This window comes from Bombina bombina, chromosome 1 (genome assembly GCF_027579735.1).
Source record: "Bombina bombina isolate aBomBom1 chromosome 1, aBomBom1.pri, whole genome shotgun sequence".
In the NCBI taxonomy this organism is placed as follows: Eukaryota; Metazoa; Chordata; class Amphibia; order Anura; family Bombinatoridae; genus Bombina; species Bombina bombina.
This window is the reverse complement of record NC_069499.1, coordinates 453484852-453508485: the sequence shown is the minus strand read 5'-3', so window position 1 is coordinate 453508485 and position 23634 is coordinate 453484852. Positions and strand designations below refer to the sequence as shown.

The following is a 23634-nucleotide window of genomic DNA, read 5'->3' as shown; positions in this document are numbered from 1 at the left end:
ACATCTTCCTTGTTTGTTGTTTATTCTGGTAAAAGGAGAGGTCAAAAAGCAACTTCTACCTCTCTCTCTTTTTGGATTAAAAGCATCATCAGTTTGGCTTACGAGACTGCCGGACGGCAGCCTCCTGAAAGGATCACAGCTCCTTCCACTAGGGCTGTGGCTTCCACATGGGCCTTCAAGAACGAGGCTTCTGATGATCAGATATGTAGGGCAGCGACTTGGTCTTCACTGCACACTTTTACCAAATTTTACAAGTTTGATACTTTTGCTTCTTCTGAGGCTATTTTTGGGAGAAAGGTTTTGCAAGCCGTGGTGCCTTCCATTTAGGTGACCTGATTTGCTCCCTCCCTTCATCCGTGTCCTAAAGCTTTGGTATTGGTTCCCACAAGTAAGGATGACGCCGTGGACCGGACACACCTATGTTGGAGAAAACAGAATTTATGTTTACCTGATAAATTACTTTCTCCAACGGTGTGTCCGGTCCACGGCCCGCCCTGGTTTTTTTAATCAGGTCTGATAATTTATTTTCTTTAACTACAGTCACCACGGTATCATATGGTTTCTCCTATGCAAATATTCCTCCTTAACGTCGGTCGAATGACTGGGGTAGGCGGAGCCTAGGAGGGATCATGTGACCAGCTTTGCTGGGCTCTTTGCCATTTCCTGTTGGGGAAGAGAATATCCCACAAGTAAGGATGACGCCGTGGACCGGACACACCGTTGGAGAAAGTAATTTATCAGGTAAACATAAATTCTGTTTTTGCTATAGTAGCGCGGAGGGCGCTTTGGCTAAAATCCTGGTCGGCAGATGTGTCATCCAAGACTAAGTTACTTAATATTCCTTTCAAGGGTAAGACCCTTTTTGGGCCGGAATTGAAGGAAATTATTTCAGACATCACTGGGGGTAAGGGCCATGCCCTCCCACAGGATAGGCCTTTTAAGGCTAAGAACAAGTCTAATTTTCGTTCCTTTCGCAATTTCAGGAACGGACCGGCTAATAACTCCACTGCCGCTAAACAAGACGGTAACGCGGCCCAGCCCAAACCTGCATGGAAGCCCGTGCAAGGCTGGAACAAGGGTAAACAAACCAAGAAACCTACTGCTGCTACCAAGACAGCATGAAGGGGTAGCCCCCGATCCGGGACCGGATCTAGTAGGGGGCAGGTTATATCTCTTTGCTCAGGCTTGGGCAAGAGATGTTCCGGATCCCTGGGCACTAGAGATAGTCTCCAAGGGATACCTGCTAGAGTTCAAGGGACTTCCTCCAAAGGGAAGGTTCCACCTGTCTCTCTTATCTTCAGACCAGATAAAGAAACAGGCATTCTTACATTGTGTAAGAGACCTATTAAAGATGGGAGTGATAAACCCAGTCCCCTCAGGGGAACAAGGTCTAGGGTTTTACTCGAACCTGTTTGTAGTTCCCAAAAAAGAGGGAACTTTCAGGCCAATTCTGGATTTAAAGATATTAAACAAGTTCCTCAGAGTTCCATCTTTCAAAATGGAAACCATTCGGACAATCTTGCCGACAATCCAGCAGGGTCAATATTTGACTACCATGGACCTAAAGGATGCGTATCTGCATATCCCAATCCACAAAACTCATCATCAGTTCCTGAGGTTCGCCTTTCTGGACAAACATTACCAGTTCGTGGCTCTTCCATTCGGTTTAGCCACCGCTCCCAGAATTTTCACAAAGGTGCTAGGGTCCCTTCTAGCGGTCCTAAGGCCGAGGGGCATCGCTGTAGCACCTTACCTAGACGACATCCTAATCCAAGCGTCGTCTCTTTCCAAAGCAAGGGCTCATACAGACATTGTGTTGGCTTTTCTCAGATCTCACAGGTGGAAGGTGAACATAGAAAAGAGTTCACTGTCACCGTCCACAAGGGTTCCTTTTCTGGGAACAATAATAGATTCTGTGGAAATGAAGATCTTCCTGACAGAAGTCAGAAAGATAAAGCTTCTAAACGCTTGTCGAGTTCTTCATTCTATTCCTCAGCCCTCCATAGCTCAGTGCATGGAAGTAATAGGACTAATGGTTGCAGCAATGGACGTGGTTCCTTTTGCTCGAATTCATTTAAGACCATTACAGCTGTGCATGCTCAAACAGTGGAATGGGGACTATACAGACTTGTCTCCCCAAATTCAAGTAGACCAGGTAACCAGGGACTCACTTCTCTGGTGGTTGACCCAGGACCACCTGTCTCAGGGAATGAGTTTCCGCAGACCGGTGTGGGTCATTGTCACGACCGACGCCAGCCTCTTGGGTTGGGGCGCGGTCTGGGACTCTCTGAAAGCTCAGGGTCTATGGTCTCGGGAAGAGTCTCTTCTCCCGATAAACATTTTGGAACTAAGAGCAATATTCAATGCGCTCCTGGCTTGGCCTCAACTAGCGGAAGCCAGGTTCATAAGGTTTCAGTCGGACAACATAACGACTGTTGCGTACATCAATCATCAGGGGGGAACAAAGAGTTCCTTGGCGATGAGCGAGGTGTCCAAGATCATCAAATGGGCGGAGGATCACTCCTGCCATCTATCTGCAATTCACATCCCAGGAGTAGACAACTGGGAGACAGATTACCTGAGTCGTCAGACTTTCCATCCGGGGGAGTGGGAACTCCACCCGGAGGTCTTTGCCCAGTTAACCCAATTATGGGGCATACCAGACATGGATCTGATGGCGTCCCGTCAGAACTTCAAGATTCCTTGCTACGGGTCCAGATCCAGGGATCCCAAGGCAACTCTAGTGGATGCATTAGTGGCGCCTTGGTCGTTCAACCTAGCGTATGTGTTTCCACCGTTTCCTCTCCTTCCCAGGCTCATAGCCAGCATCAAACAGGAGAAGGCCTCAGTGATTCTGATAGCTCCTGCGTGGCCACGCAGGACTTGGTATGCAGACCTGGTGAATGTCATCGGCTCCACCATGGAAGCTACCTTTTAGACAGGATCTTCTAGTACAAGGTCCATTCGAACATCCAAATCTAGTTTTTCTGCAGCTGACTGCTTGGAAATTGAACGCTTGATTTTATCCAAGCGTGGGTTTTCAAATTCTGTGATAGATACTCTGGTCCAAGCCAGGAAACCTGTGACTAGAAAGATTTACCATAAAATATGGAAAAAATATATCTGTTGGTTTGAATCCAAGGGATTCTCCTGGAGTAAGATTAAAATTCCAAAGATTCTCTCCTTTCTCCAAGAAGGTTTGGATAAAGGGTTGTCAGCGAGTTCTCTAAAGGGACAGATTTCTGCTTTATCTGTCTTGTTACACAAACGACTGGCAGCTGTGCCAGATGTACAAGCTTTTGTTCAGGCTTTGGTCAGAATCAAGCCTGTTTACAGACCCATGACTCCTCCTTGGAGTCTAAATTTAGTTCTTTCAGTTCTTCAAGGGGTTCCGTTTGAACCTTTACATTCCATAGATATTAAGTTACTATCTTGGAAAGTTCTGTTTTTGGTTGCTATTTCTTCTGCTAGAAGAGTTTCTTTGCAGTGTAATCCACCCTATCTGGTTTTCCATTCAGATAAGGTTGTTTTGCGTACTAAGCCTGGTTTTCTTCCAAAAGTGGTTTCCAACAAGAATATTAACCAGGAAATAGTTGTTCCTTCTCTGTGTCCGAATCCAGTTTCAAAGAAGGAACGTTTGTTACACAATTTAGATGTAGTTCGTGCTTTAAAGTTCTATTTAGAAGCAACAAAAGATTTTAGACAAACCTCCTCTTTGTTTGTCGTTTATTCTGGTAAGAGGAGAGGTCAAAAAGCTACTGCTACCTCTCTTTCTGGCTGAAAAGCATTATCCGATTGGCTTATGAGACTGCCGGACGGCAGCCTCCTGAACGAATCACAGCTCACTCTACTAGGGCTGTGGCTTCCACATGGGCCTACAAGAACGAGGCTCCTGTTGATCAGATATGTAAGGCAGCGACTTGGTCTTCTCTGCACACTTTTGCCAAATTCTACAAATTTGATACTTATGCTTCTTCGGAGGCTATTTTTGGGAGAAAGGTTTTGCAAGCCGTGGTGCCTTCCATTTAGGTAACCTGATTTGCTCCCTCCCTTCATCCATGTCCTAAAGCTTTGGTATTGGTTCCCACAAGTAATGGATGACGCCGTGGACCGGACACACCAATGTTGGAGAAAACAGAATTTATGCTTACCTGATAAATTACTTTCTCCAACGGTGTGTCCGGTCCACGGCCCGCCCTGGTTTCCTAATCAGGTTTGAAAAATTTCTTTCTTTATACACTACAGTCACCACGGCACCCTATAGTTTCTCCTTTTTTTCTCCTAACCGTCGATCGAATGACTGGGGGGCGGAGCCTGAGGAGGGGCTATATGGACAGCTTTTGCTGTGCTCTTTGCCATTTCCTGTTAGGGAAGAGAATATTCCCACAAGTAATGGATGACGCCGTGGACCGGACACACCGTTGGAGAAAGTAATTTATCAGGTAAGCATAAATTCTGTTTTCCTTTCGTAACTTCAAGGGTCAAAAGCCTATCTCTCCCTCCTCCAAGCCGAAGCAGCCCAAGTCCTCTTGGAGATCCAATCAGACTTGGAATAAGTGGAAGCAATAACAAAAACCTTCATCTGAAGTCAGCATGAAGGGTCTGCCCCAGTCCGGGATTGGATCAAGTGGGGGCAGACTTTCCTTGTTTCGACAAGCATGGATATGCGATCTACCAGACCCTTGGGGGTTACATAATAGAATTCAAGACTCATCCTCCCTGGGGTAGATTCCTCCTCTCAAGGTTATTTGCGGATCAGGTGAAAAGATAGGCATTCTTGAGCTGCCTTCAGGACCTTTCCTCCCTGGGAGTGATTGTTCCAGTAAGTGAACAGGGTCTATGATTCTATTCAAATCTATTTATGGTTCCCAAAAAAGAGGGAAATTTTCGACCCATTTTAGACCTAAAGTGCCTCTACAAATTTCTCAGGTTACCGTCCTTCAAAATGGAGACCATTCGTTCCATTCTGCCCTTGGTCCAATAGGGGTCAGTCCATGACGACCATAGATCTGAAGGACGTGTATCTTCATGTTCCCATCCATCGGGATCATCACCAGTTCCTGAGATTCGCTTTTCTAGACTAGCACTTTCAATTTGTTGCCTCTTCCGTTTTTGGCCTTGCCACTGCTCCTAGAATTTTCACAAATGTTCTGGGGGCTCTCTTGGCAGTTGTCGGGGCTCAGGGAATTGCGGTGGCACCACCTGGACGACAAATTGGTTCAGGAGCCATCTTTTCAACTAGCAAACTCTCATACAGAGATCTTGTCTTTTCAACATTCCCACAGATGGAAACTGAATCTGGAGAAGAGTTCCCTTGTTCCGGCTACAAGGGTGTGTTTCTTAGGAACCATCATAGATGATTTTTCTGACAGACGTCAGAAAATCCAAAATTCTCTCCTCTTTCCTCTCTCTACAGTCTACTGTTCGGCCATCAGTGGCTTAATGCATGAAGGTAATTGGTCTGATGGTCGCTTCCATAGACATCATTCCTTTTGCTCGATTCCATTTAAGAGCTCTGCAATTATGCATGCTCAGACAAATGAACGGAGACCATTCGGATCTGTCTCAGAAGATAGATATGGACCAGTTGACACGAGACCTGCTAGGCTGGGGAGTAGTCTGGGATTCATTAAAGGCTCAGGGCCTATGGACTCGGGAGGAGTCTTCTCTCCCCATAAACATCTTGGAGTTGAGAGCGATCTTTAATGCCCTGATGGCTTGGCCTCAGTTGTCCTTAGCCCGGTGTATCAGATTCCAGTCGGACAACATCACCTCAGTGGCTTACATCAACCACCAGGGAGAAACTCTGCGTTCCTTGGCCATGGAACTGAATGGTTGAGTACCATGGAATGAATGGTTACTCGTAAAATTTACCATAAGGTATGGCGCAAATACCTATATTGGTGTGAATCGAAGGGCTTTTCTTGGAGTAGGGTCAGGATTCCTAGAATTTTGTCTTTTCTCCAGGAAGGTTTGGAGAAAGGGTTGTCAGTCAGTTCTCTGAAAGGTCAGATTTCTGCATTATCTATTCTTTTACATAAGCGTCTGGCGGATGTGCCATATGTTCAATCCTGTTGTCAGGCCCTGGTCAGAATCAGGCCTCTGTTTAAACCTGTTGCTCTTCCTTGGAGCCTTAATATTGTTCTTAAAGTTTTGCAGCAGGCTCCGTTTGAGCCAATGCATTCTGTAGATATTAAGTTGCTATCTTGGAAAGTTTTGTTTCTTATCGTTATTTCCTCTGCTTAGAGTTTCTGAACTTTTGGCTCTGCAGTGCGATTCGCCTTATCCATATTTTTCATGCAGATAAGGTTGTTCTTTGTACCAAATTGGGGTTTCTCCCTAAGGTGGTTTCGGATAGAAATATTAATCAGGAAATTGTTGTTCCTTCTCTTTGTCTTTATACTTCTTCTCATAAGGAACGTCTGTTGCATAACTTGGATGTTGTGCATGCTCTAAAATTCTACCTACAGGCTACTTCTCTCTCCATCTGGTTGAGAAGTATGATTCGTTTCACTTAAAAGACTGCTGGTCCGCAGCCTCCTGAGATAATTACGGCTTATTCCACTAGGGCTGTCTCCTCTTCTTGGGCTTTCAAAAATAAAGCTTCTGTGGAACAGATTTGCAAGGCGGCAACATGGTCCTCTCTGCATACTTTTTACAAATTTGATACTTTTGTCTCGGCTGAGGACTCTTTTGGAAGAAAGGTTCTTCAAGCGGTGGTGCCTTCTTATTAGGTCTGCCTGTCTTGTTCTCCCTCCCTGTTCATTCCATGTCCTCTAGCTTGGGTATTGGTTCCCACTAGTAATTAGAATGATGTTGTGTACTCTCCATGTCTTAGGGAAGAAAATAAAATTTATGCTTATATGATAAATTTATTTATTTCCGGACATGGAGACTCCACAACCCCACCCTTAAGTTTAGACAGTATTTTTTACTAAACCTCAGGCACCTCTACACCTTTATCTTTTTTTTCCATTTCCATTCGGCTGAATGACTGAGGATTATTGGTAAGGGAAGTGACACTTAAAGGGACACTGAACCAAAAATTTTTCTTTCGTGATTCAGATAGAGCATGCAATTTTAAGCAACTTTCTAATTTACTCCTATTATCAATTTTTCTTCATTCTCTTGCTATCTTTATTTGCATCTAAGTTTTTATGTGGTTCAGACCCTGGACAGCACTTGATTATTGGTCGGTTAAATTAATCCACCAATCAGCAAGAATAACCCAGGTTGTTCACCAAAAATGGGCCGGCATCTAAACTTACATTCTTGCTTTTCAAATAAAGATGCCAAGAGAATGAAGAACATTTGATAATAGGAGTAAATTAGAAAGTTGCTTAAAGTTTCATGCTCTATCTGAATCATGAAAGAAAAAAATTGGGTTCAGTGTCCCTTTAACAGCTTTGCTGGGGTGCTCTTTGCCGCCTCCTGCTGGCCAGGAGTGAATATCCCACTAGTTATTGGAATGACGTTGTGGACTCTAAATGTCTTGAAAGAAACCAAATTTATCAGGTAAGCATAAATTTAATTTTTTTACTGAATTCACAAATTTCTAGGTTATGTATTAGGCTATCCTAATAATTCAACTTACATTTCAGAAGGAAATAAGAGTAGATTGTCAGCTGTCTGTTTCTATCTGCTGTTAGAATCCATGTTTGTATCTTAGTACATCCAACTCCACGTTTGTGGTATCTTATTTATGTACAAAAATGAATAATCGGATACTGCTCAGGTAGATATTATAATAGTACAGTGTTGCTTTATTCTTTGTAATGCTTTTGACTAGTCTAATGTTCTTTTACCAATGCAGTTATGTGTAGAAGTGGCCCCATTTTGAGAAACCCCATTCCAAAGTTTAACGCTTCTTGTCCATTTCTCACTGTCACTATTTGACCTGTGGTGAAGAATCTTTATCCAACTACAAATCAAAAATACTTTTTTGCTAAAACCATCAATATGTAATTAAAATGTTCTGCTGTAATTTTAGCCACAAAAAAAGGCTTCTATTTTTAAGGCAGAAATTAATTTAACTACATATTTTGGCTGCTTATTTATAATTGTGTATTTTTTTTCTTACAGATTTTGATGTATGTGTTGGCGAAACCCAACGTTTAGATACTAGTGCCCACAGGGCTAAAGCTCAACTTGCACTAAAAGTTAAACGACAGCGTCCATCACGGAACAAACGTAAGGAATCCTTTAGTGGGGAGCAGCATCTTAGCATGGATGTAAGTTTATCTGAATAAAAAAAAAACTGTAGTTTTCATACTGTTAATAGGCATGATATTAGTAAGATTATGTTGTGAGTGAACAGAACCTGGCAATATTTTGTGATTTGTTTTTGGCACTTTGAAAAGAAAAATATTTTCAGAATTACCTGGCAATATTTTGTGATTAGTTTTATAATGTATGTTTATATATATGTGTATGTGTGTGTGTATATATATATATATATATATATATATATGTGTATATATATATATGTGTATGTATGTATATATATATATATATATATATATATATATATATATATCAATGTAAATATTTGCATAGGAAATTAGCACATCTAGGCAAGAATCCCCGCTTGCTTTTTCCCCAGAAATAACTCATATACAATGTTACCAATGCACAAGAGAATTCTGGGTAAGCTATGCAAAGTAGATATGCAAATTCTCAGTTTTTTTTGCTTCAAAAATACTGTTTTTACACTGCTATCATTTTAACAGGATTATAGCAGCAAATCAGAAATCACTCCTAGACAGCCTGTTTCGTTCTATTTGGAACTCATCAGTAGGAGATAGATTTCTGGTTGCTGCATTGATAAAGCTATTTTCAAGGTTAAACCAAAATTCATAAAAATTATGGGGGGGGGGAGATAAAAAACTGAAATTAAAATCCTCCATGTCTCAAAATTATGGGGAAAAAGCAAGCAGGGATTCTTGCCTAGATGTGCTAATTTCCTATGCAAATATTTAAAAACGATGCATCTGTTGAACAGATTTGTAAGGCTGTGACTTGGTCGTCCCTTCATACTTTTTCCAAATTTTCCAAATATGATACTTTTGCTTCTTCTGAGGCTGTTTTTGGGAGGAAAGTTCTTCAAGCAGTGGTGCCTTCCGTTTAGGTCTCTGTCTTGTCCCTCCCTTTCATCCGTGTTCTGTAGCTTTGGTATTGTATCCCCCAAGTAAGGATGAAATCCGTGGACTCGTCGTATCTTGTAGAAGAAAAGGAAATTTATGCTTACCTGATAAATTGATTTCTTCTACGATACGACGAGTCCACGGCCCTCCCTGTCAATTTAAGACAGATTCTATGTTTTATTATTTACAACTTCAGTCACCTCTGCACCTTTTAGCTTTTCCTTTCTCTTCCTAAAACCTTCGGTCAAATGACTGGGGGTGGAGAGGAAGGGAGTAGCTATATATACAGCTCTGCTGTGGTGCTCTTTGCCACTTCCTGTTAGCAGAAGGATAATATCCCACAAGTAAGGATGAAATCCGTGGACTCGTCGTATCGTAGAAGAAATCAATTTATCAGGTAAGCATAAATTTCCTTTTCCTATGCAAATATTTACATTGATTTAATTTTGAGACATGGAGGATCTTAATTTCAGTTTTTTATCTCCCCCATAATTCTAATGAATTTTGGTTTAACCTTGAAAATAGCTTTATCAATGCAGCAACCAGAAATCTATCTCCTACTGATGAGTTCCAAATAGAACGAAACAGGCTGTCTAGGAGTGATTTCTGATTTGCTGCTATAATCCTGTTAAAAGGATAGCTGTGTAAAAACAGTATTTTTTATTCCAAGTTCTTTTTTATTAAGGATAAGTCAAGTAGGTTACAATTCACAATAAATTGGTTCAGAGGAACAAAACATAAAGAAAAGGAAATTTTACAAGTTCCAATACAACATAAACTAGTGATTTATCACAGTTACATTAAAATGAAAACAGAAAAAACAAAAAGTCATGTCCTAATGCCCCATTCGGGGGTTGCTTCTTAATCTAAACCAATACAGAACAGTGATCTGAATTTAAACAGGCTATGTGAAAACTTCATCAGTAACATTATAATAGATATGTACTCTTTCTATGGATGGGTCACCAAAGGCTATCATTACTGCTGAATGTCCGCTCTGGGCCTCAAGTCTGTGCATGTTCTCTCATTTGTCTTTGTCAGGTAGTGCTCCCATAAAGCTTGGGCTTCTATGTTCGTTTCTCTCGTGTTTTTTTTATATGAGCTAAATTCCTCTAGTTCTATTAACTCTGAGACTCTAACTCTCCATCTCTGGAGGTCTGGAGATGAATGTGATTTCCATTGTTTGGCTATATTGGACTTTACGCCATTTATCATTATTTGGAATAAAATTTGGTGGGCTTTAGAGGTCAGTTTTTTAAATTTATTTAATAGAAAAACTAGGGGGTCTAAGGGAAGTGTACACCCTAGAACCTTTTCCATTTCTGCTATGCAGGTTCTCCACAACTGGTTAACTGCATTACACCACCACCACATGTGTCCCATCCCACTACCTGAGTGTCCGCATCTCCAACATCTGTCCGGGCGTGAGGGGTATAACCTGTGTAAGCGTTTGGGGATGAGGTACCAATTATGTAGTATTTTATAATTCAATTCGACTAAGTATGCTGAGGAAGACGAGGATTTGGTATTTCTAAAAATATCAGTTGCTGAGTTAGGCAGTATTATGGTTCCTAGTTCCCTTTCCCAAGACTCGATAGAAGGGGGGAGATCACCAGGTGGGGTTTGCGTTAGGATGGAGTATATCCTAGACAAGGTGTGCCTCTTTGGGAGAGTAGCTGTGAATAATTTCTCGAGGTTTGTAAGGGGTCTTAGCATGTTATTGCAATTTTTATGAGTCATTATATAGTGACGTGTTCTTCTGTAGTTAAACCAATTCTGAAATACTGTTAGGCCCCTTTCCTGTAGCTGTGATTGAGGCAATAGCTGGTCTTGATCTGTCACCTGGTGTAGTTCTATATCTATGGTGTCTTTGTCTTGTTCATGTGTCCCCATTAAGTCAATGATCGAAAATTCATTGTTATGTGTGAGTGACGTCAGAGGGGAGGGGTTGGATGAGAGATATGGGTTTATTTTAGTAGCTATATTCCATTGCTCTAGAGTTTCCCTGGTTATAGGGTTAGTGAGACCCCTGACTGTGGGGTGGAAATTAGGCTGCCAACAAACCGCTGACAGTTTTATACCTGGATTTAGGCTTTGCTCTATCTCTATCCATCTTTTCTGGGTTTTATGGATCCTCCAATCTAGTATTCGTTGTAGAAAGATAGCACTTCTGTAAAGTTCTATGTTCGGGACCCCCAGCCCCCCTCTCTCCCTAGATCGCATCATTGTTTTTTTATTGATTCTGGGTTGTCTACCTTTCCAAATAAAGGAATGGAATAATTGTTGTTGTATCTGGGATATGTATTTGTGTGGTAGTGGTATAGGGAGGGTCTGCATGAAATATAATAATCTTGGAAAAGCGTTCATTTTAATAGTGTTAATCCTCCCCAACCACGTCAGTCTCTTAGAGTTCCAAGATGATAGGTCCCTAGCTAAGGCTATACGGATCGGGACATAATTTAATTTATAGATCTTGTCCATGTCTTCCGCCAGCTGGATACCTAGGTACTTTATGGAGTTATCACACCATCTAAACGGGCAGGTTTGTGTGATTTTGTCTTCCATTTGTTTTGTGAGGGAGACTCCGAAAATCTCAGATTTGTTATAATTGATTAGGAAGTTTGTTAGTTTATTGAATACCTTCAGTTCCTCTATCAAGGGAGACATGGACCGATCGGGATTGGTGAGGGAAAATAGGATATCATCAGTGAATAAAAAGAGTTTGTACTCCCTCCCCCCAACAATCAGGCCTGAGATATCTTTGTTTAGTCTAATGCTAGTGGCTAGGGCTTCCAGAAGACAAACAAATAGTAGGGGGGAAAGGGGACATCCCTGGCGTGTGCCGTTAGATATCTGGAGGGGTTGTGATAGGATGCCATTTAGGGTTATTCTCGCGCTCGGACGCGAGTACAAAGCAAAGATTCTCTGTAACATAGTGTCTCCTAACCCAAATGACTTTAAAGTTGTCTTAAGGAATAGCCAACTCACTCGGTCGAAGGCCTTCTCCGCGTCTGTGGATAACCACACCGCGGGAATGCCCTCGACCTTTGCATGCCACATTAGGTGCATGTTGCGGACTGTGTTGTCCTTGGCCTCTCTGCTAGGTATGAAACCAACTTGGTCCTAGTGGATTATAAAGGGGAGGATTTGATTAAGCCTGGTTGCTAATATTTTTGAGTATATTTTAATGTTGCAGTTTAATAACGATATTGGCCGGTAGTTGGGTATTAAGTCTGTTGGTTTACCCGGCTTTGGGAGGACTGTAATATGGGCTTGTAAAGCTAATGGGGGGAATGGTTTATTGCCATCTATATCCTGAAAATAAGTTAAGAGATGAGGGGCTAGTATGTTTTTGAATTTAGTATAGTATGCGTTTCCAAAGCCATCTGGGCCTGGTGCTTTACCTATCGGGAAGGATGAGATAGCATCTTTAACCTCTTTAAGGGTGAATGGCGAGTCTAGTTCTGTCTGTTGGTCTGTAGTAAGGGTAGGGAGGTGTAATTTAGATAGGAAGTTTGAAATTTCCTGTTCTGTCGCGAGCGGTTGGTCCCCCTCTAGGTTATATAGCCCCTCATAATAATTTCTAAACTGGTCCGCAATGTCTCTCGATGTCGACCAGGTCTTTCCCTTATGATCTTTTATCGTCAGTATGTGGCGTTTGTTAGTGCGTTGACGTAGCATTCTAGCTAGTAGTTTGCCTTGTTTGTTATAACCCTCATAAAATGTTTTTTTGAGGAACAGAGCTGCTCGTTTAGTTTCTTGCCCAAGGAGCAAGTTGAGCTGTTCTCTCTTATGTTGTATGCTAGCAAGGAGGGACAGGTTACCCGGAAAGTTTTTATGTATTTCTTGTAGTTTTCCCAGCTCTTCTAACAGTGAATGTAAAAATTGGGATCTCTGTTTATTTCTTGCTGCTGTCAATGCTATGATCTCCCCTCTAATTACGCACTTATGTGCTTCCCATATATACTGTATGTCTACATTTGGGGTACAGTTTGTATTGAAGTATGTTTCTAGGGAGTTATAAATCTGTGTATGTATGATTGGGTCTTTCAATAGGGTTTCATCCAGTTTCCATGTCTTGTCGTGTCTCTGTGAGGTAGGCCATCTAAGAGAACAACTGACCATTGCATGGTCTGACCATGTTATCGGTGAGATGTCGGTATGCCTCACTAATTCAAGACTTGTCACGTCTATAAAAATTTAATCAATTCTTGAATAGGCTCTGTGCGGATGGGAGTAGAATGTGTAGTCTTTTGTGTGTGGGTGGAACAGTCTCCATGTGTCGTGTATTACCAAATCCTTTAAGTCAGCCTTTATTGACCGTAATGTTTTCTGTGGTATCGAAGATATCCCTCTGGAGCAATCTATGTCAGGTTCCATAGCTATATTGAAGTCCCCTCCCAAAACCAAACTTCCCTTGGCGTGATCTAATATGGTGTTTTTGAGGCTGTGAAAAAATTCCGGTGTTGTGCTATTAGGGGCATATATGTTAGTCAACGTCACCATCTTGTTAAAGAGCCTACCTGTTAGTATAATGAACCTCCAGCTTTTATCTTTATGTATGTGTGTGGGATGAAACGGAATGCCTTTTTTAATAATGATGCCTACCCCATTGTGTTTAGTAGAATTTGAAGCTAGGAATACCTGTCCGAATTTGTTGAGGGAAACTATGGGTTCTCTACCCCTTTTAAAATGCGTCTCCTGTATCAGAACTATGTCACAGTGGAGTCGCCTATATTCCCTTATTGCCATGGAACGTTTTTGAGGGGAATTGAGACCCTTTACATTATGAGAGATTATTTTGATCTGTAATGAGTCATCTGTCATTGTGTGTGCATGTAAACAGGCTGTGCTTAAATGAGATTATATAGGGCCCAGAGAGTGACATACCTTGTATCCACATTTCCATGATAGTTGCCATTGGTATTAGACTGATAATCTGGGAGAAGAGTATTCCGTACCTTAGAGTTTCAAAGCCAGTAGAAAGATAACAAGAACATTCTGCAAAACATAAGCAAACCTTGTGAGTTACATGTAACTGATCCTACTATATTTGTGACTATAACTTCATAAACATGTTTTTTCCTAGTTGGAAAATAACAAACTCGTAACTTAAATTTGTGTAGCATCTGATACACAATTTACTAGAGGGACGAATGGTGTCAGTTAACCATCAGAGCCGGTCTATTTTAATTTCTATTTTAGGCTCAATTGGGGAGATATACAACAGAACATAAATATGAATATCTTGAACAAAATGAAATAGTAAGGTAACAATGAATTACATGTACTGTAATACCTGAGAGTAATGATCTACCTGGAGTGACAAACCTTTTTATTGTTGGTTACCTCAATAACCCAGTCCTCGCTATGTGTGCTCCTGTGGGGCAAAATGAGCACACTAACCCCCATTGGGGTATCTCAAAGAATATAAAATGGAAAGTTCAACAGCTTTAGCTGAGGTGGGTAAAAGTGTTTACTCCATTTTCTGTGAGTATGATACAGTCCATAAAAGCCTCTTCTCTCTCATGGTTCACGTGGCTTCTGTAGGGGGAGCTGGAACGGCTTTAAATCTTTTTGCTGGGACTTTAGACCAGTTGGGCCGCTGTTCTTTGCGCCTTTCTCCACGTCGATCTTCTTTTTCTGCCGGAATATCCAATACTTTTTCTGAGGGCAGTTCGAATGCAATATTAAGTTTCTTGGACAATGTCTCTAGGTCGTTGTAATTTTTGTAGATTATTTGAGACCCATTGTGGTGGATGATGAGGCTAAATGGATACCCCCATCTGTATCTAATATTGTTTTCCTGGAGTTTTGTGGTGATAAATCGTACTTCTCTCCTTTTTTGGATGGTTTGAGGGCATAAGTCCTGGAAAATCTGAATAGAGTGACCATGAAAGGAAAGAGACTGCCTATTTCTGGCTGCTTGCCATATTTCTTCTCTTAAAGTGAACTTCAACAGACGCAGAATAACATCCCTGGGTGGTGCTGGAGGTTTTTGGGGGGGTCTCAGGGCCCTGTGGATTCTTTCAATATCTTCGGAGGCCAGCGGGTTGGATCTGGGTAATAAAAACTGGAACAACTCTTTGAAATATGATTTTAAATTCTCTTGGGGGACTTCTTCTGGTATGCCTCTTATTCTTAAGTTATTCCTCCTTCCCCTGTTGTCCAGATCCTCTAATTTATCTTGTAAAGTTTGAATAATGGAATCTTGTATCGTTAGTTGTTGGATATTAGAGCTCACTAGATTGTTTAGATTGTCTTGGCCGTCTTCCAAATAGTCAATTCTAGCGCCCATTTCATTCAGATCTTTTTTGAGATCTCTTATTTCCCCTTTAATAAAAGTCTTAAGGGATTCAATGTCCGTTTTGGAGGGCAAGCTTGCTATCTGGGACTGTATAGAGCGCAAAGAGTCCCTTTGGATGGCTGCGCAATCTGTAGCTGTATCCACTGGATTAGCCTCTTGAGTCTGTATTATTTCTGTCATGTTGCCTTCTTGTGTGTGGAAAAAGGTAGAGACCGAGGGAGTCAGGGCAGGGGGTTTAGTCTGTTTCTCTGTCTTGTTTCCTTTCTTGGAAGTCATTTCCTTGATTATGGGTCAGCGAGTAATAATAGGAAGCTACTTGACTGATCCCTTTAAGTATGGTTGCCCCTTTTTATTTCTTTTGTGGGGATGTGATGTGTACTTTTGAATACAATCAGTTCTCCCGCGGTTAGTGTGGTTCCCAAACCCCAATAAAATTAAAAGTTCTGGAGCCGCTAAGTGTGACAAACACAATCAAGTTTATGTTATGCAAGTTTTTGCCAGCGTAGGTTTGCTACTCTTTGTATGGGAGGTATTCCTTGCTATATAAATATATATGCTGATTCTTCTTGTCTTGCAGTCTGGTTTTACTGTGAGCTCTTTTTTAGTGATAATTGACGCCCCTCTTCATACATAATAAACCAGCCTGCTCTGTGCTGCTTTTTGCTTTTAAGGAGTTCAGTCCCTCACCAATGTTTTTCCTGGGTAGCTGCCACGTGATTGTTGAATATAGCTAAGGCCCAGGTACTGCTTGTTGTTTCGATTTAAGGGTTTAAATTTATCAGAAGGCCTCTATGCTAGCGTTATTTATTAGCCTGTGAGCTGCTTCTGTGGCTTGTATCTGTGTTTCTTGTGCTGTTGGATTCTGTCTAGGCGCGCTAGCAAGTGTTAGTGTCGCCCACGTGGTCGGCCGTTATTTTGTAAAAACAGTATTTTTTAAGCAAAAAAACTGAGAATTTATTTGCATATCTAATTTGCATTGCTTACCCAGAATTCTCTTGTGCATTGGTAACATTGTATATGAGTTATTTCTGGGGAAAAAGGAAGCGGGGATTCTTGCCTAGATGTGCTAATTTCCTATGCAAATATTTACATTGATTTAATTTTGAGACATGGAGGATTTTAATTTCAGATTTTTATCTCCCCCCATAATTTTAATGAATTATATATATATATATATATATATATATATATATATATATATATATATATATATATATATATATATATATATATATATATATATATATATATATATATATAGTTGTGCTCCTAATTTTAAATACCGTGGCAGAATTTATGAATTTTTGGCTATTTTTCAGAGAATATTAATTATTACACAAAAACTTTCCTTTCACTCATGGTTAGTGTTTGGCTGAAGCCATTTATTATCAATCAACTGTGTTTACTCTTTTTTTTAAAAAGTAATGGCAACAGAAACTACCCAAATGACCCTGATCAAAAGTTTACATACCCCAGTTCTTAATACCATGTATTACCCCCTTTAACATCAATGACAGCTTGAAGTATTTTGTGGTATTTGTGGATGAGGCTCTTTATCTTTTCATATGGTAAAGCTGCCCATTCTTCCTGGCAAAAAGCCTCCAGTTCCTGAAAATTTGTGGGCTGTCTTGCATGAACTGCACGTTTGAGATCTCCCCAGAGTGGCTCAATGATATTTGATATTGAGGTCAGGAGACTGAGATGGCCACTCCAGAACCTTCGCTTTATTCTGCTGTAGCCAATGACAGGTCGACTTGGCCTTGTGTTTAGGATCATTGTCATGTTGGAATGTCCAAATACGTCCCATGCGCAGCTTCCGGGCTGATGAATGCAAATTTTCCTTCAGTATTTTTGATAACATACTGCATTCATCTTGCCATCAATTCTGACCAAATTTCCTGTGCCTTTTTAGCTCACACATGCCCAAAACATCAGCGATCCACCTCCGTGTTTCACAGTAGGAATGGTGTACCTTTCATCATAGGCCTTGTTGACTCCTCTCCAAATGTAGCATTTATTGTTGTGGCCAAAAAGCTAAATTTTGGTCTCATCACTCCAAATAACTTTGTGCAGAAGGTTTGAGGCTTGTCTCTGTGCTGTTTGGTGTATTGTAAGCGGGATACTTTGTGGTATTTGCATAGTAATGGCTTTCTTCTGGCAACTTAACCATGCAGCCCATCTTTCTTCAGTTCCTCCTTATTGTGCATCTTGAAACAGCTACACTACATGTTTTCAGAGAGTGCTGTATTTCACCTGAAATTATTTGTGGGTTTTTCTTTGCATCCGGAACAATTTTCCTGGCAGCTGTGGCTGAAATTTTAGTTGGTCTACCTGACCGTGGTTTGGTTTCAACAAAGCCCCTCATTTACCACTTCTTGATTAGAGTTTGAACACTGCTGATTGGCATTCTCAGTTCTTTGGATATCTTTTTATATCCCTTTCCTGTTTTATACAGTTCAACTACCTTTTCCCGCAGATCCTTTGACAATTCTTTTGCTTTACCTTGACTCAGAATCCAGAAACGTCAGTGCAGCACTGAATGAAAGATGCAAGGGTCTGTCAGGAGTCCAGAAACTGATTGACTTTTTATACACCCACACTAATTACAAGCAAACAGATCACAGTTGAGGATGGTTACCTTTTAATAGCCATTCAAACCCCTTTGTGTCAACTTGTGTGCTTGTTATCAGGCCAAAATCACCAGGGTATGTAAACTTTTGATCAGGGTCATTTGGGTAGTTTCTGTTGTCATTATGATTTAAAAAGAGTAGACACAGTTGCTAATAAATGGCTTCAGCCAAACACTAACCATGAGTCAAAGAAAAGTTTTTGTGTTATCATTCATGTTCTCTGAAAAATGGCCAAGAAATCATAAATTCTGCTAGGGTATGTAAACTTATGAGCACAACTGTGTGTGTGTGTATGTATGTATGTATGTATGAATATATATATATATATATATATATATAACTGTGGACTTTAATCAATCTGTAACGTTTCGGGGTTTCCCCCTTTGTCAAACATAACATATAACATAGTGCAAGCCCCTTATATACACAAATAAAATCTCTTACCCCCAGGTGCTAACATCCAGCTCTGCCTGCGACGGGCTTCCGGCAGCGTTTACTCTGTGCAACTGCGCATGCGCGAGGCAGCACTACGGAACCCCCAGCAGGCCAACTGCAAGAAAAAACAAAGTAAAAATTACCGTAACTTAGCAACGGTAATGCTTAGTCAGATACAAAGGAACAGTGCTGTAAGAATAACTTCTACATAATACAAACGCCCCATTTGCATTTGTGACACATCCTCATCTGTATTCAAATTATAAGGTATCATATGACTGATGTGTACATCAGAGTCATTGTCGTCTTACACTGGCATTTTTTCATTGTATATCTGTTACACTGTATATGTGGCAGATTTTACGTTGGAAAAACTACAGATGATTTGCGTACACGAATGGCGAATCACAGGGCAGCCATCAGAACAGCAATAAAGAACGGAGACTCTGAACAGCCAGTGGCCAGGCACTTTGCTAAGCATGGGCATACGGTCAAGGACCTGAGATATGTGATCATTGACCATGTCCCCCCCTTGCCCAGGGGTGGTGACAGAGGCAAATTATTGCTACAAAAGGAGTCTAGGTGGATCCACACACTGGACACATTAACCCCTAAGGGACTGAATACCAATTTTGATTTACATTGTTTCCTGTAAGGAGACAATGAAATCTAATAATAACATGTGAATAACCATCTTGTTACAGGAGGGAGTTGTTTAATATCATAACTTGACATGCCCAAACATTTAAAGCATTGCCACTCCAATATAGTTTAAAGTTTTGCATCTAAAATCCTGAATTGTGAATAAGATATATATAATATCCCTATAGAAATAGTCCCAGCTCCACTTTTAATTTTAATTCTAATTTTGAAAGTTTTCCATATGCTCCATAGTCCCTCTATGTAGATTCACTAGCTGTGAGCATATTGCTGTCAATACTAAGCCCCCCACCCCTTCCTCTGATACCGGGCTAAAATGCCAGTATAAGACGACAATGACTCTGATGTACACATCAGTCATATGATACCTTATAATTTGAATACAGATGAGGATGTGTCACAAATGCAAATGGGGCGTTTGTATTATGTAGAAGTTATTCTTACAGCACTGTTCCTTTGTATCTGACTAAGCATTACCGTTGCTAAGTTACGGTAATTTTTACTTTGTTTTTTCTTGCCGTTGGCCTGCTGGGGGTTCCGTAGTGCTGCCTCGTGCATGGGCAGTTGCGCAGAGTAAACGCTGCCGGAAGCCCGTCGCAGGCAGAGCTGGATGTTAGCACCTGGGGGTAAGAGATTTTATTTGTGTATATAAGGGGCTTGCACTATTTTAATTGTTATGTTTGACAAAGGGGGAAACCCCGAAACGTTACAGATTGATTAAAGTCCACAGTGGTGGTGAAAATAAGACCTAAGAGTGCGGTCTCTGTTTTTGTATATATATATATTATAATATAATATATATATATATATATATATATATACACCCATACACAGGTGGCCCTCGATTTACGCCGGTTCAATTTGCGCCGTTTCAGAATAACAACCTTTTTTTTTCAGTCATGTGACTGCTATTGAAAAGCAGTGCACTAATTAAAATAGCCAGTAGGTAGAGCTATCCGCTTGTGTTGCAGCAAAGTTATGCAAGCTTAGCAGACTAAAATTAATCTGTGTACACAGAACAGACCTTCGCTATCGAGCAACAAGATCTAGCAGCCACTTCCCTATTATCTTCCTGCCCAGCTGCTTGAGATGAGGGTGCCTAACTGCCTATTAATCACTCCAGATTGAAATGCATAGAATAGGTGCAGACCCAATATTATCTAACATGCTAACACTGCAGATAACTGTTTGCAGAAAAATGCAAGTAAAAAAAATGTTTTTGTTCATTAAACTTAGTTTGATGATAGTCTGTTGTGTGATTATTTAATTAGGTTTATAATGCTGTTTAGCATTTAAAGTCTTCATTTCAAAGCTTTAAAAATAATGTATTAGGTGTTACTTATGTCAAATTTGAGAGGGGCCTGGAACCTAACCCCGGCGTAAACCGAGGGCTACCTGTGTGTCTGTATATATCTATATATATCTATCTATCTCTCTCTCTCTCTCTCTCTCTCTCTCTCTCTCTCTCTATATATATATATATATATATATATATATATATATATATATATATATATATATATATTTATATATATATATATATATATACACACAAGTAGAATCCTGGAAAAATTTCCAGGAAACTCTGGGTCCACTAGCGCTTCAGATAAAGGGATTAAACCAATAACAGATGTTGAATTCTGTGTATGCATATGGCTGCAGCTAACCTAAAGCGAAGGGAAATTCTCTGTATCACCCTTCTATATGAGAAATAAAACAGAAAAAATAAAAGGTTTGCGCTGCCTAGTAAGTGAGTGCTGGGTTTTCTCTGTGTGTTGTATTAATTTGTTTTGTAATTTTCCCTATGGTTTTTGCACCCAGACCTGACTGGGGTTAACTGCCTGTGACTCTGGGAGCAGCACAGCTTCCTGTGAGTGCCAGTGGCACCCAGGGCTGAGCATGTTGCAGGGTCATGGATGTGTACCCGGTCCGGTATGAGAGTGTAGTTCCCTTCCGTGTTTTGTATATGTCTAGGGTGATTACATATTCCTGTGCACCCTTCCCTTGTTCCCAGTTTTTTGGATTTGAAAGCTTGCATTGTGTGGCTGTTTTAGGGTCCCAGGTATTGGAAAAGACCTTGACGAGGTACCTGGGCTTGTCCCATTTGGCCAGATGCAGTAACTAACCTTTCCATTTTTGCTTTTAAATCTTAGCTGAGAGCTTGTAAGTGAGTGCTGGGTTTTCTCTGTGTGTTACATATATATATATATATATATATATATATATATATATATATATATATACAGGGAGTGCAGAATTATTAGGCAAATGAGCATTTTGACCACATCATCCTCTTTATGCATGTTGTCTTACTCCAAGCTGTATAGGCTCGACAGCCTACTACCAATTAAGCATATTAGGTGATGTGCATCTCTGTAATGAGAAGGGGTGTGGTCTAATGACATCAACACCCTATATCAGGTGTGCATAATTATTAGGCAACTTCCTTTCCTTTGGCAAAAGGGGTCAAAAGAAGGACTTGACAGGCTCAGAAAAGTCAAAAATAGTGAGATATCTTGCAGAGGGATGCAGCACTCTTAAAATTGCAAAGCTTCTGAAGCGTGATCATCGAACAATCAAGCATTTCATTCAAAATAGTCAACAGGGTCGCAAGAAGCGTGTGGAAAAACCAAGGCGCAAAATAACTGCCCATGAACTGAGAAAAGTCAAGTGTGCAGCTCCCAAGATGCCACTTGCCACCAGTTTGGCCATATTTCAGAGCTGCAACATCACTGGAGTGCCCAAAAGCACAAGGTGTGCAATACTCAGAGACATGGCCAAGGTAAGAAAGGCTGAAAGACGACCACCACTGAACAAGACACACAAGCTGAAACGTCAAGACTGGGCCAAGAAATATCTCAAGACTGATTTTTTTAAGGTTTTATGGACTGATGAAATGAGAGTGAGTCTTTATGGGCCAGATGGATGGGCCCGTGGCTGGATTGGTAAAGGGCAGAGAGCTCCAGTCCGACTCAGACGCCAGCAAGGTGGAGGTGGAGTACTGGTTTGGGCTGGTATCATCAAAGATGAGCTTGTGGGGCCTTTTCGGGTTGAGGATGGAGTCAAGCTTAACTCCCAGTCCTACTGCCAGTTTCTGGAAGACACCTTCTTCAAGCAGTGGTACAGGAAGAAGTCTGCATCCTTCAAGAAAAACATGATTTTCATGCAGGACAATGCTCCATCACACGCGTCCAAGTACTCCACAGCGTGGCTGGCAAGAAAGGGTATAAAAGAAGAAAATCTAATGACATGGCCTCCTTGTTCACCTGATCTGAACCCCATTGAGAACCTGTGGTCCATCATCAAATGTGAGATTTACAAGGAGGGAAAACAGTACACCTCTCTGAACAGTGTCTGGGAGGCTGTGGTTGCTGCTGCACGCAATGTTGATGGTGAACAGATCAAAACACTGACAGAATCCATGGATGGCAGGCTTTTGAGTGTCCTTGCAAAGAAAGGTGGCTATATTGGTCACTGATTTGTTTTTGTTTTGTTTTTGAATGTCAGAAATGTATATTTGTGAATGTTGAGATGTTATATTGGTTTCACTGGTAAAAATAAATAATTGAAATGGGTATATATTTGTTTTTTGTTAAGTTGCCTAATAATTATGCACAGTAATAGTCACCTTCACACACAGATATCCCCCTAAAATAGCTATAACTAAAAACAAACTAAAAACTACTTCCAAAACTATTCAGCTTTGATATTAATGAGTTTTTTGGGTTCATTGAGAACATGGTTGTTGTTCAATAATAAAATTAATCCTCAAAAATACAACTTGCCTAATAATTCTGCACTCCCTGTATGTGTGTGTGTATCTATTATCAAAAATTGGAGGTTCCAGCACAATTACCAAGTAGATGGAAAATCAATTTTCTTTTCTTTGCTTTGTGGGGTGCACGAACATCAGAGGGTCCTGCACACCTCTAATGTAAAAGGAGGAGGACGTCAGCACCCACTTATTCATCAAAAATATATCCTTTATTTCATAGTAACATTGAATACAAAACATCAACGTTTCGGATCCATCTGGTCCTTAGTCATGCATATGTGTGTGGTATATGTATATATATATATATATATATATATATATATGTATATGTGTATTTATATATTTATGTGTATTTATATATGTGTGTATATATATGTATATGTGTGTATATATATATGTATATATGTGTGTGTGTACGTACATATATGTGTATGTATATATGTGTGCATATATATATGTGTATATATATATATATATATGTGTGTATATATAGATATATATAATAACCAACATTCATACAAAAACTCCGTCTTACTCTTGGAAAGGCTTAATAGGCTTGGGTGTATCTAAATATTTCTGTGCATTGGAAAACATCAGACACTGTGTTTCACTTTTTTCAAGGATGCATGAATATAGTAGCAAAAGTGTAATCAATTCTTATAACGAATTTAATGAATGCATTCA

The 23634-nt window shown here is 40.5% G+C and overlaps 1 protein-coding gene across 3 annotated transcripts in view; it reads left to right on the top strand.

The window, feature by feature from the left end:
- The window catches only part of LOC128645441 (neurabin-1), an 824161-nt gene that overhangs the window by 503235 nt on the left and 297292 nt on the right, over nucleotides 1–23634 (top strand). For all 3 annotated transcript variants that reach the window (XM_053698450.1, XM_053698449.1, XM_053698448.1), the window contains exon 12: nucleotides 8083–8231. In XM_053698450.1, coding sequence (XP_053554425.1) covers nucleotides 8083–8231 — 149 coding nt within the window. The remainder of the gene's footprint in view (nucleotides 1–8082; nucleotides 8232–23634) is intronic.